At 37.5% G+C, this 13,425-nt stretch overlaps 1 protein-coding gene across 1 annotated transcript; it reads left to right on the plus strand.

Moving 5' to 3' along the window:
- Positions 1-1,222: 1,222 nt before the first annotated feature.
- Positions 1,223-12,704, plus strand: tomm70a (translocase of outer mitochondrial membrane 70 homolog A (S. cerevisiae)). The gene is made up of 12 exons (XM_042006373.1): positions 1,223-1,521; positions 3,512-3,685; positions 4,124-4,250; positions 4,350-4,459; positions 4,541-4,689; positions 7,379-7,586; positions 7,767-7,901; positions 8,663-8,770; positions 8,916-9,032; positions 10,588-10,685; positions 10,785-10,907; positions 10,995-12,704. Exons 1-12 carry the CDS (start codon positions 1,288-1,290, stop codon positions 11,146-11,148), a joined length of 1,737 nt encoding a protein of 578 aa, XP_041862307.1. The 5' UTR covers positions 1,223-1,287; the 3' UTR covers positions 11,149-12,704.
- Positions 12,705-13,425: the final 721 nt, after the last annotated feature.

Raw genomic sequence — 13,425 nt, forward strand, 5'->3', positions numbered from 1 at the left:
TAAGACAAGACTTAAAACTAGAGGGGACAGACCTTCTGTGTAGTCGGCCCCAGACTTTGGACCGCTCTTCCCCTCCATATCCGATCTGCCCCCACAGTGGAGAGCGTTAAGTCTCGTCTGAAGACCCACTTTTATTCTCTGGCTGTTAACACCGTGTGAGTTGTGTGGCCCTCTGTGTCTTTTTATTTAGTTTTATTTTTTCACTTTATTTTTTTTTGTTTTGTTTTGTTTTATTGTTTGTAAGTTTTTAATCTTTTATTTTACATATTTTATCTTTTATTATTATTATTATTATTATTATTATTATTGTTTTATATATTTATTTATTTATTTATTTTAAATCAGTATTGTTGATGTGCAGCACTTTGGAGACTTTTCTTAGTTTTTAAAATGTGCTTTGTAAATAAAGTGGATTGGATTGAATTGGATTGGATTGGATTGGATTGAAAGCCCCACTGGATCTTAACTTGATAGTTCTCCACCGACTTGGAACGTGTTTCCTATTTTTATTTAATAAAAAAAAATGATGATAAATAAGTAAATAAAAGTGGACATATGCAGATGTATAATACACCCTCAGCATTTTCAAGTTGCTATTGAGCTCAAGAGCAGGCAAAACTATGGATGCAAGAGGCAGCAACATTGCCATCTGGTGGCTGTATTCAAACTGAACACGTGAATAATTTGGTAGTTTTATTCAACTAACACTTTAAATTACTTGCTGATGTGATTATTATTATTATTATTATTATTATTATTATTATTATTATTATTATTATTATTATTATTATTATTATTATTATTATTATTATTATTATATAGGTTGTTTTATATTTTTCACCAAAGGAGATCTGAGAATCAGATGTGCTCTTACTCACTTCAACCTTTGAGCCAGGATTTATTGTAACAGCCAGGCTATAAATATTTTTGTTGATTTTGTGCAGTGTGGTCAAATTTTAAATACGAAATATGAGTTTTAAGGCCATACCAAATTTTTTATTTTCTCTCTGGAATACTTTTAAGTTAACAATATTGTAACACAGTACATATCTCTCAAAATAGGGTTTAATAAGACCAAGAATATATAAGAATAAGCTTTATTTATCAGATGTAAATTTCCGCCCGACATTGTATCTTTCCTGTTACCAGTAGGGGGCAGCATTGCACTCCACAGAACGCAACCTGCCGTTAATTCAATAGTAGAAGAAGAATAGTCGCCGTTCGCTCACGCTGTCAGTCAGGTAGTGGTACTGGCTGGCTAACTATTGCTAGATTCGGTTGTAGATCATGGCTGCTTCGAAGCCAGTCGAGCCCCAGTCTGGGACTGGACTACCACGCTGGCAGCTGGCACTGTTAGTCGGGACCCCCATAGTACTTGGAGTGGGGGCAGTTTATCTCTGGAATCGCAGTAGGACGAAGGAAAGGAAAGGGACTGGGGAGCGGAAAACACCAGAAGGCAGCGCCAGTCCCGTTCAGGGCCAAGACGGCGCAGCTCGAGCCAACCGAGAGCAGGAGAACATGGTAATGCAACTGCACCCTGTAGACTTCTCGTGTTTTTGGTGTTTGTGTTGCTCTCCACGCATTTTTTTTTACATCGGTACGGTTCGTTCACGTTTCCCTATGCACATGTCATTGCAGTATAAGTAACGTCAAGGACAACTAACGTTACGGACGCTGTCAGTGACAGCTACCTTCACGAGAGCAAGGCCGACCGCTGCCGGTGCGATAATGTGGATTAGCTAGTGCTAGTTAGCTTATGTTAATCACGTACTTTTTCAAACAAGATAATTGTTGTCTTTCGTTACGCACCTGTAAGATAAGTTCATGTTATAGAAAGTCTTTGGACGCAGCTCTTATGTTAAGTGTTAGTATGAGTAGCAAGCGCAGGTTAAGAGTTTTGGAGGTTAGCTTAGCTGCGTAATGCTTATGCGACATTGCTAACTTGCTAACCCAAGAGGACGAAATGGGCGGAGATGACTGTAATCTAAGTCAGTATGTTTTCGGCAAAGGTAATTTTATGACTCTGAGTTTCCATTATATTATTCACTGCACTGTCGATAATGGGTGAGCTGAATTGGTGTTTCTTACCAGTTTTTGATCATTTTATAAAATTTCCAAAAATTTGTTTATAATTTTATAATTGTATATTTCTTAAGCAGTTGCGTTTTCAGACTAAATCAGAACTTTGTTTTAAATAAAGTTACATAGAAATATCAGTGTGAAATAATAACAGATATTTAAGCCAGCCTTAAATTAGAGGCGTGTTTCACTGACCAAGAACTGTGTATGAGGCTGCATGTGCTTGATCACACCTGTTGGGCAGTGTGTGGTTCCTTTCACATGTTACTAGTAACAACAGATTCAAACTGCAGAGCACTTTTGAGTAATGTTTGTTTATCATTAACATGAACTTATAACCCTGTAGATATGGGAATAGTTTCGCTCTCTCTCTTTTTTTTTTTTTCTTCCTTAAGGGGGTTTCATTTTAACATTGTGGAAGGAAAAAATGAAAATTTATTTGGACTTAATATATTAAGGTTATACAGAGGATATATTTTTTATGCAGTACATTTTGAAATTTTGTCATATGCAATCAATATGCATTTATTGAAAGTAATTTAAGTTGCAAAAGCTGTATCATTGTACCAGTTTCTTGCACAAAACTACTCAGCCCTTGAACTTCCTAATGTATAATTAGTTTCAACACATCGAAGATGAGAACAAACCCATCTGTGCCTTAGACTAGTGGTTCTCAAGCCTTTTGAACCATGACTCAAGATGGCATATGTTGGTGTTTGCGACCCCCTTCTCCATGTGACGACTTAATTGTGATTAATTGTGTGATGTATCAAATGGGTCATCTTGCAGCCATTCTCTATAGACTAAAAAACTGTCAGAATAAGTAAGTAAAAATAAATAAATAAATAAGGAGGATAAAGTGGTTTTTGGTAGTTTACTTTTCAAAGATTTATCTCCTCATTAATGTTTTAATTTTGACAGCCCTGGTACAAATTCCAAATGTGACATGGGACAATTGTATGGTTGCAACTTATGGTAACCAATGAGGGAGAAGGTACAGAGTTGCAGTCCTTCCAGGTTGTAGGCTGTCAGAGGGAGAACGGGAAGGAAAGTGCAAGTAGGGATTTAAAGAAAAAAAAAGAAATCCAAGAAATCTCCTAAAGATTAGTCTTGAGAAATTAAGTCAGAGCAAGCTTTCCTTTTTATTGTACAACAAAAAATTTAAAAGCACGATTCAATTATGTTTATTTACCTGGCATCATATTTCTTGTGATACCTGATCTCATCACCGCGTTAATATGGAAATGATACACAAGCCTACTGTACTATCTATAAGTAAAATTAACATGCACATCACTGAATGCTTAATTCAGTGTCTCTGAGCGCTTTGCAGCAAAACTATTATTGAGTTTTAGTTCTTGATCCAGTTCACTGAGTCACACAAGAAACTGTTGAATCAATAATCCTTGTCTTCTCTCTGTGTCTCATTTAGAGCCCTTTGGATCGGGCCCAAGCAGCAAAGAACAAGGGCAACAAGTACTTCAAGGCTGGAAAGTATGAGAATGCCATCCAGTGCTACACAGAGGCCATTGCTCTCTGTCCCACAGAACAGAAGGCTGATTTGTCAACATTTTACCAGAACAGAGCAGCAGCCTATGAACAGCAGGTTGGCATAATTTTTGAAAGTGTGGGGGAAATTCTTCAAGGGGATTGTTCCAGTGCATGTACACCAGTATAGAAATGTCTGATAAAATGCTTAGACACTTATTTACATATTGTCTCCATTAGTGTCCGCTGACCTGATGCAGGAGGAAAGTGATTGGTCACTACACCTTTATCTTGTTTGAACTCATGATAACTGAAATGGTACCTCTGTGTTAAAAAAATTCTTCTATTCTTTCATTAACAAGCCAGAGGAAAGGTCATATCTCTGCAGAAAGCAGTGGTTACTGATGTTTGGTTGGCATGTTTGCAGGTTACATGCAAATCATCAACATTACTCTCCCTTATGTTTGACTTTGTGCCTGCTGAAGGATGAAGAAACCAGCAATAATGTTACAGCAAAGGTGCATTAAAGTTTAACTGGGCTTAACTGTGATTTCAGATGAAATGGACAGAAGTGGTACAGGACTGCTCTCAGGCCGTGGAACTGAATCCACGTTATATCAAGGCCCTGTTCAGGAGGGCTAAAGCTCTTGAAAAACTTGACAATAAGAAGGAGTGCCTAGAGGGTAAGACTTTATTGTTCTTAAAAAGAAAATGTTCTTTTTCAAGCTTATAATAAAATATATGGCTCTGATGGTTAATTTTGCTCTGCCTGCACGCTCCAGATGTCACAGCGGTGTGTATTCTTGAGGCCTTCCAGAACCAACAGAGCATGTTGCTTGCAGACAAGGTGCTGAAACAGCTCGGAAAAGAGAAGGCCAAAGAAAAATACAAGGTAATTCTTGAAACGACTGTTTTCTGTCCCCTAAAATAGTGTTAAATAATTATTTTGCCCCTCTAAAACCATCCTTTGCAGAATCGAGAGCCAATGATGCCTTCTCCTCAGTTCATTAAGTCATACTTCAGCTCATTCACCGACGACATCATCTCCCAGCCCCTGCAGAAGGGCGAGAAAAAAGATGAAGACAAGGACAAGGAGGGAGAAGCAGCTGAAGTAACTGGGAGGTCAGAGTAATCTCTAAATACAAACTTTATTCATGAAACTTGGGTTTGACCTAGAGGAGTTGGAGAAAGAGCTGTTAGCAATGTGTGTAGAAATCCCCATCTGTGTCACATGTTTTTATTTATGCTCCAGAGGGTTTAAAATCTGATTGGTAGGTTGAATTGAGAATCGAAGTTTAGTGACAAGCAAAACTGCTGCTTGTTTTCTTCTGAGCATTATTTTTTTCAGGAAATTCTCTGGTTATGCATTTAGATAAGTGTGATATTTATAAGAAGTTATTACAGTGAAAGGTTCATAATTTGATTTTGGTGGCCTGTTAAAAAAAAGTTTATCATCCTTAACTGTTTCATTGTTTTTGCCATACTTTACATTCCTGCAGCTCCTTGTGTTGCTGTCTCTCTGAATGCTCCATTTTACCTCCTCTTGCTTCAAAGCTGCTGCTCTGAAAGTCCCGGCTGCTCTGACTGGTGGCAGACAGGTGCACGTTCTGTTTTGGGAAATGCTAAGCGTTGTGCACCTGTGTTTCATGTTGATGTAAATAAGTATGTGAGAAACTTCTTGGACAGCAAATGTGTTTCAGGCAGTTCAAGAGCCCAGTCTTTTGTGGGGGAGAATAACTATTTGGTATGGACCTTGGACTTTGAATCTTTCAATATTTTTTTTTTATATAAAAAAAACAATAGAAAACACTGATAGTAAAGTGACTAATCCAAAAAGTACAAACTGATCTTATAAAATATATTTTCAGAGGTAAAATTGTTCACATACCCTCCGGCAGTTACATTCTTGGTTCTGAAACAAAGTTATGTAAAATATGTTCTTAAAAATTTTAAATCAATATTTTATTACCAGTTGATACAAAGAGTATTAAATGTGACTCATTTTTCTTTGGGGAGAAAAAAGTGTGAGACATTTGGGAGAGGAATATTGTCCTTGTGTTTCTCAGTTGTCCTCAGGATGTTTTAGAAGTAATCCTACTTTCACACACCAGAATGAAATGAATGGCTTGTTAACAGGCTTGCACAGAACTGGATGAATACGTTCATTAATCTAAATCAGGTGCGTTGGAGTAGGAACACATCTAAGACGTGCAAAGCCCATAAAGATCTGGATTGAGAAACACTGTATTGCAGGATTCTAGCTGCTCAACAGTCCTGGTTCTTCTTTGCTATATTTGTCATTTCATGATGCTCCAAATGTTTTCTGTTGGTGGAAGGTCTGGAATGCAGGCAGACCAGTTCAGCACCCGGACTCTGCTTCTGTGAAGCCATGCTGTTGGGATGGATGCGTTATGCGGTTTAGCTTTGTCTTGCTGAAATTTGCAAGGCCTTCCCTGAAGAAAGATGTTGTTTCAAAACCGATGTACATGTTTCAGGATTGATTATCGGGCCATTTTAAAGTTACCATGTGTTAGTAAATTATTAGAAAAAATGGTAAAAAATCAGTTCAGCTCTTTACTATGTAAATCACAGATTTCTAAAAGTCTCTTCAGTCTATCTTTCTAAAGCAGCTGTCCACCAAGATTTCTTTTTTAGGGGTTTTTAATAATCTTTTACCATTGACTATAACATTTTACCTAATAAGCATAAGCTTTAGCTCAAGCTCTCTGGCTCTGCATTAGGCTGCTTTGTTTTTTTTTCCCCTCACTTATCTGATTAAACTTTATGTAAAACAAGTTCACCTCTCATACTGCCCCCTAACCTGTGGGGTTCCATAAGGTTCAATTCTGGGTCTATTATTTCTGTCTTCTTGCTTCCTTCAGCTGGCATCATTCAGTCTTTTAATAACATTTCTTATTTTTTCGGTGCTGATGGCATTCAGCTGTATGTTTTTAAGCCTCATCAGTTAGATGGGCTGTTCACCCTAGTCAACTATTAAAACCAGATTAGTGATTAATGGCTTTCTAGTAATTATCTTGTTTTAAACACAAACAAGAGCGAGACCATGATTATAGCTCCTCCCGAACTACATCCTGGAATCTACTGATTCAGAATCTTGTGGGCTACAAAACAAACTGTAGCTCTGAGAGTTTTTTGTTTACAGGCTCAGAAGGCCTTTTTTTAATTGAGAATCTTATTGATTTTTATTTTAACTCCTTTTTTGTTGTCTTATATTTTTTATTGAATACTCTGACACTTAATTTTATTATTTATTTTGCTCTTTTTGTCTGTGAAAAGCATTGAAAAAAAAAAACTTATTTACTTTTTAGATGTGCAAGTTGTTTCATAAGCACCAATACACCCCTGTACCATCAGAGATGCAGGCTTTTTCTGGTGGAGTGGTCTCTCCTCTTTAGTCCAGAAGATATGGCGTGCAACATTTTCTCAGTCTGTCAGTCTTTACAAATGGCTGCTTCTTCACAAGATAGCTTTAACCTGCATTTGTGGATTGCACAGTGAACTGTGGTCACACACAATGATTTCTGGAAACGTTCCTGAGCACATGCAGTAATTTCCATGACAGAATCACACCTGTTGTGTTGCAGAGGTCAAATTCAAAATGAGCTAATCTGTTTCATGAAAATGTGGTTTATAAGATTAGCAAATCATTGCATTCTGTTTTTATATATAACACAACATCTCAGTTTTTTGGGAATTGAAGTTTGACATTATGGTTCATTGGTAAAAATAATTTTACAAACACCTGTAGACGATTTAAACAATTTTTCCCCACTCTCTATGATTTCCTTAGTTCTGGCTACCTGAAGGCAAAGCAGTACATGGAGGAGGAGAATTATGACAAAATCATCAGTGAATGCACCAAGGAGATAGATTCAGGAGGTAGATACATAGCCGAGGCTCTGCTGCTGCGAGCCACTTTCTACCTGCTGATTGGTAATGCTACAGCAGCTCAACCTGATTTGGACCAGGTGATCAACATGGAGGATGCCAATGTGAAGGTACAGTAAACCACTGTAAAACTCATTGTCAAAGACACATGTCCCCATTACTTTTGATTGGGATTCATTTAATCTAAAAAGAAAAACATGAAGGGGATTTTAATTTTTAGATTAATGTAATTATTTGAACCTTATTTAAAAACATAAAATGTGACAGCCTCTCTATCTGAACCCTCACAGTTACGGGCCAATGCTCTGATCAAGCGGGGGAGCATGTACATGCAGCAGCAGCAGCCGATGCTCTCTACGCAAGATTTCAACATGGCAGCAGAGATTGACACACGCAACCCTGATGTGTATCATCACAGGGGTCAGGTATGAGTGACATGGTTGTGGTTTCTTTGGGCCATCTGAAATTTGTTTACAGACCGGATGTTTTGTCCCCAAACGTCCGGTCTGGCCTTCAAACCTGGGTCGGCTGCATCAGCCTCTGTATAAGCCGGCTGCTTTAACCAGCCATAAACATCCTGTATTTATTTATTTATAAATACACGGCATCTCCTGTACAAGTAGCTTTGTCGACAATGATTTATACATTTTTTTCCTGTGGAATTTGCTTCAGGACAGCCTTCAGGTGCAACTGAAACACTCAAAGTGAGCTTGATGGAGGCTGCTCTGCTTTTCTGGCAACTCTCCTTGTTTGTCAGCCAGTACATTCTTAACCAAAGGCTTCACCAGACATGGATGTAGCTTTTTAATTTTTTCTTGAGCCACGTAGCGTTGAATTAGTTAATTTTTTTGGACGCCTTGTGTGTTTCTGCCAGCCTCTTAGCCACTGCTGAACTGAGTTGTGTCAGTTCAGGCGACGTCACACAGACGGGGGCTGGTGGAGATAAAACAGATCACACCCACCTATGAGCAAATGCAACATTTTGCAGTTTATTTCAGTTTTATTGTCAAATTCTGTGATTCCGTCCATGATTTCCATGTGGCAGAAATCTTCGGGCCCTAGTTTCTCTCAGCACTTCTTTATGTATATTTGGTGTTTGCTTGATGTTTGTGATGTCGCTTCTATAATGTGAGACAACAGCGTGATGCTGAACGTGTTTTGACAAGACCTTCATATTTCCTTGCAGCTGAAGATCCTGCTGGATCAGGTTGACGAGGCAGTGGGAGACTTTGATGAGTGCATCCTACTCAGACCCGACTCTGCTCTGGCGCAGGCACAGAAGTGCTTTGCCCTTGTAAGTAATGACCTTAGGTAGACCTTAAGGAGTTAGTTTTAATTTATAACTGATTTTCTCCCCCTAAGTTTATACAAGCAGCTGTGTTTGGTACATGTTAATAGTAGCTGGTGATTTTTTTTTCTCTCTTTTTCATGTCCTTTAGTACAGACAAGCTTATACTGGAAACAACCCAGCACAGGTACAGACGGCCATGAACGGCTTTGAAGACGTAATCCGAAGGTTTCCAAAATGTGCTGAGGGATACGCTCTTTATGCTCAGGTATTTAAATCAACAATTTAATGTGTTTTCTTAAGTGATCTTCTAGGCTAGTCTCTAATCTTATTCTTCTAGGATGAATATTTTGAGACGTGGATAAAGAAAATCATGTTACATCAACATCCACTGCTGCTTCTCTTCCATTGGAGGAGCTAAAAATAGTGATTAGAACATTTCTGTGGGACTAAAAGGAGACTTTGAAGTTTCTGACTTTGATGCCACATCTTAGCCGTGTCTTCTGCGTTGCTGGTCCAGGTCGTCTTGGATCATTCTCTCCTCCTCTGATTTTAATCGGGACTTGTTGGATATTTGCACCAGGAATAGTTTTTAATCAAATCAGATTTTATTTATGAACACCTTTCATTCCCTCTCTCTCTCTCTCAACGGAATATGAAATATAATATGAAAGTATAATCGGGCTTGACACTGCTGTGAGGAAACAATATCTTGGGGATCCGTCAACACCAGGAGCCAGTTCACCCATGACCACAGAGATCTCCAGCACAGGAAGGGCCCAGTTCTGGGTGGTCCGGGGTTCACACTGCAGTGCAGGACCCCTCAGCCACCCAGACAAGGGCCATAGTTACTGCATAAAGGATCCCCATAAATAAAACATGGAAGTTTAAAGAAAAAAACAAACTAAGATCAAATAAACCTAAAGTGACAAATATAAAAGTTTAGATAAAGGAGTTCATAAAAACAGTGTACTTTGCTAAAACAAAAACAGCAGAAAAATAAGTGAAATTAAAAAAAAAGTTATTAATAAAAAATAATGTAAAAATTATTATAAATTAATAAATGAAAATAAATAATAAAAATAACTTTATAATTAGAGTATCGGTTCTGGATGAAGTAAAACTGGTATGCCTTAAAGAATAATGTGGAAATGGAGTTGAAATAATGAATTACATTAAACTAAAATGCAGGAATTTAAATTATTTTTCCCAGCGATGCAGCAAACCTAGTTGTTCCATGTACACACTTCAGGACCAGAAGCATCAATCAGGCAGGACCAGAAGCACATGTGCTGCCTCCCTAGAGATGTTTAGGTTCGCTCTTATGAAAGCTATACAAAAATAAAATGAATTCATTTCCTTCTTTCAATCTTACGAGTACATTGGGTTTTCTTTCTTGGACAAAACACCAGCCATTCACAACCATAAAGCAAATATGAATGAACAAATCCTGTTTTGTTTTGTTTTTTTTTCCCCTCCCACCTCCTCTTTTGTTGACATTCTCCGCTATCTCTTTTTTCCCTGTAATCAGCCTCATTCTTTCCACCATCCAACCTCTGTCACAATTTCTTATTTTATTCTACTTGTCACTTTGTTTGATTTTCCCCATTTAGTGGCATTTTTTTCAGGCAGTAGCTGGTAAAAGACACCATGCATGCTAAAGTAAACGAGCAGTGGATGTGTGATACGTCATGAAATATCATGAGAAATGCGACGACAAGTTTTAATTTATACCCACCAAAATTAATTTTAACCCACACTGGGCAGGCTGGTGTGCATAAACTGCAATGTGTTTAAAAATGATTATTTTGTGTTCTTGTCAGGCTTTGACTGACCAGCAGCAGTTTGGAAAAGCTGATGAGATGTATGACAAATGTATTGAACTGGAACCAGACAACGCTACTACATATGTTCACAAGGGGTTGGCAGATTTTCCTGTTATTTTTTGCAGCATCTTAAATATAATTGTGACCCTGATTTAACAGACTGACCATGTTGGTAATTGTTTAATATGTGTTAGTCTGTTGCAGCTACAGTGGAAACAGGACCTTGACTTGGGTCTAGAGCTCATCAGTAAGGCGATTGAAATCGACAACAAATGTGACTTTGCCTACGAAACCATGGGAACCATTGAAGTTCAAAGGTGAGGTCAACAGTTTAATCAGAGCCAACATTTCTTTTCTTATTGAAGTGCTTTCTATAACCAGAACATTACCTTTTATTATTTTAGGGGCAACCTGGACAAGGCAATAGACATGTTTAATAAAGCAATCAACCTAGCCAAGTCGGAGATGGAGATGGCCCATTTGTACTCGTTATGTGATGCAGCATACGCCCAGACAGAAGTGGCCAGGAAGTACGGGCTGAAGCCTCCCACACTCTAACTCTGCAGCCTGCTGACCGTCAATCAGTCTTCATTGCTGAATCTAACTGTGTTTAAAGTGCAACTGTCTGACTTAACTTTGATTTGTTTAAAGAAAAAAGTATTGGATATTGTGGAAAACTAAGGAAGAACCCTGAATTTATACTGTTTACATCATATTAAAGGGGTTTGTTGTCATGGAAAAGGAGGATCTGTATTAATCCAGCTGAGACCGTGATTCAGGTCTCTGGCTCACTGGTTTGTCACGTGCAGGTTGGCATGGGGATCTTGACCAGCACAGCTCTTTGCTGACATGTAATTCAGCCACAACATCATTTTCAAATTTTTTATTACTCAGAATAAAGAGAAAAGTTGAGGAAAAAATACATACACAGCTATGTATACCATTTGAAATATTTACCCCCCACATGAAATGGAAGAGCAGTGAAATGCGCATCATCTGCTGAACCAGTTACTGGCTGTAAGGCTTTTTGTGACGTTTGCATCAGAAAATACTGTGAGAGCTCGATAAAGTTCCTATGAACTGTTCACTTGTTCGTTCATGCCAACCCAAAAAAAAAACTTAATTTTTTTTTTTCCCACTTGCTTCCATATTGTAACGTACAATATCAATTCTAAATGCTAGATAAAAACTTGTCCAAATGTGTAATGTTTGTATTTGCAAAGCTGGAAGTGATTTCATGGCTGCAGGCCCACAGTTCAGATTTCTGTTTTAATGATGGGCCTGTTTTTTTTTTTTATTTTTTTATTTTTTTTTTTATTATAAATGCTGTGCAGCATGTTCACTTTATAAATGTAAATGAATGCTCGTGCTGTCTTGAACACTAGCAAAACTGTTATAAAACTGGGGGGGGGGGGACTTTTGATTAGGGAAACAGGTATTTTTATGTTTTTATTTTAATGTATTTTTTCTTTTTTAAATCACCTCTAGTGTCGGGCGTTGACACCAGTGAATGAGTATTTAGTTCATATTTTTTTTCTTAACTCATTCATTTAGAAATGAGATTTATTTTCTATATCTTGTGAATTTTTATTTTTCACCAGTCTGTTTGGTTCAAAATGTTTAGAGTTATTAAAATGATTCTTTTCGTCCTAATTTAAGAAAGAGAAATGTTCTCGTGAACTTGGCCTTATCGTTATCAGCCCACATGCAGCCCTGAAGTCTCTTGGTGCAGTGTATGATTTGGTTCTTGAGGAATATCTGAACAATTTCTTTAAATTAGCCTTTCTTGCTGACTTGTTCTACATCTAGAGAGTTTATAACTGAATGAAAACCAAACTGAACAGCTCCTTATATCTGTGATGTTCTCTCTTAACAGCAGTATGGGTAAAATTTCATGTAATGTGTGATTATACAGTAGAACCATATAATGCTGCAGCTGGTGAGGATGGATGCTCGTAGAGTTGTAGTCCAACTCAAACCCAGAATTTACCTTCAAAGAAATAGAAGTAAAGTAAGTTTTGGCTCTTTGATCAAAAACGTTTATTAGTGATGTGATCAGTGAGATGAAAATGAAAGAATATGAATCCTAATAAAGTTATAATTCTTGAAATGAATTTTACCTCTGCAAGTTTCTCATCCTGTCAACACTTTAAATATTAGAGACCTTTTGTTGGAATCTTTTTTTATAAGTTGTTCAAGGAAAAATCAGTATTTTTAGCTGTATGTTTTTAATTGACTTACAACTTTTAGTATTGCCGACTTATTCCTAAGCTTATTTTAGCATTTAATTCTAAAGTTTAAAGGAGGAGGGTGTAACCTAAAGTGTTAAACATCTTATGAAGGGTGCAAACTTCAGTACTTAAGGTTACACCAGATCAATTGGAAATCACCTAAAATGCCTTATGCAAAATATAAATATGTACAATTATGTGGATGTGGACATTAGACAAAAGACCAAGAATTAAAAGAGAAATGTAAAAGTTCAAGTAACCTCCAAAGACTTAAGAAAAAAATGGACATGAAACTACTTACATACCAGTAATCCTTTAACCTCCATTACTGGAATATTCCAGAGCTGCATCCATCACATCATCGCACCACTGGTGTTAAGCAGGCTGCAACTCTACCACTGAATTCACAAATTTTAAAATGTGTCACAAAAAAATCTGGACTTTCTTTCTTTTTTCTTTTTTTATGGACTGACTAAATGAGATTGCATTGGGCTAGTATTCCATCCCATACTTCCAAGAACGACACTGCTTGGACACCAACCAAAGGCCTCAAAGACAACTTTGCTGAGCTGGCCTCCTTCCTCACCCGATTTAAATCCAATTA

Source organism: Melanotaenia boesemani, chromosome 14, assembly GCF_017639745.1.
Source record: "Melanotaenia boesemani isolate fMelBoe1 chromosome 14, fMelBoe1.pri, whole genome shotgun sequence".
NCBI classification, from domain to species: Eukaryota; Metazoa; Chordata; class Actinopteri; order Atheriniformes; family Melanotaeniidae; genus Melanotaenia; species Melanotaenia boesemani.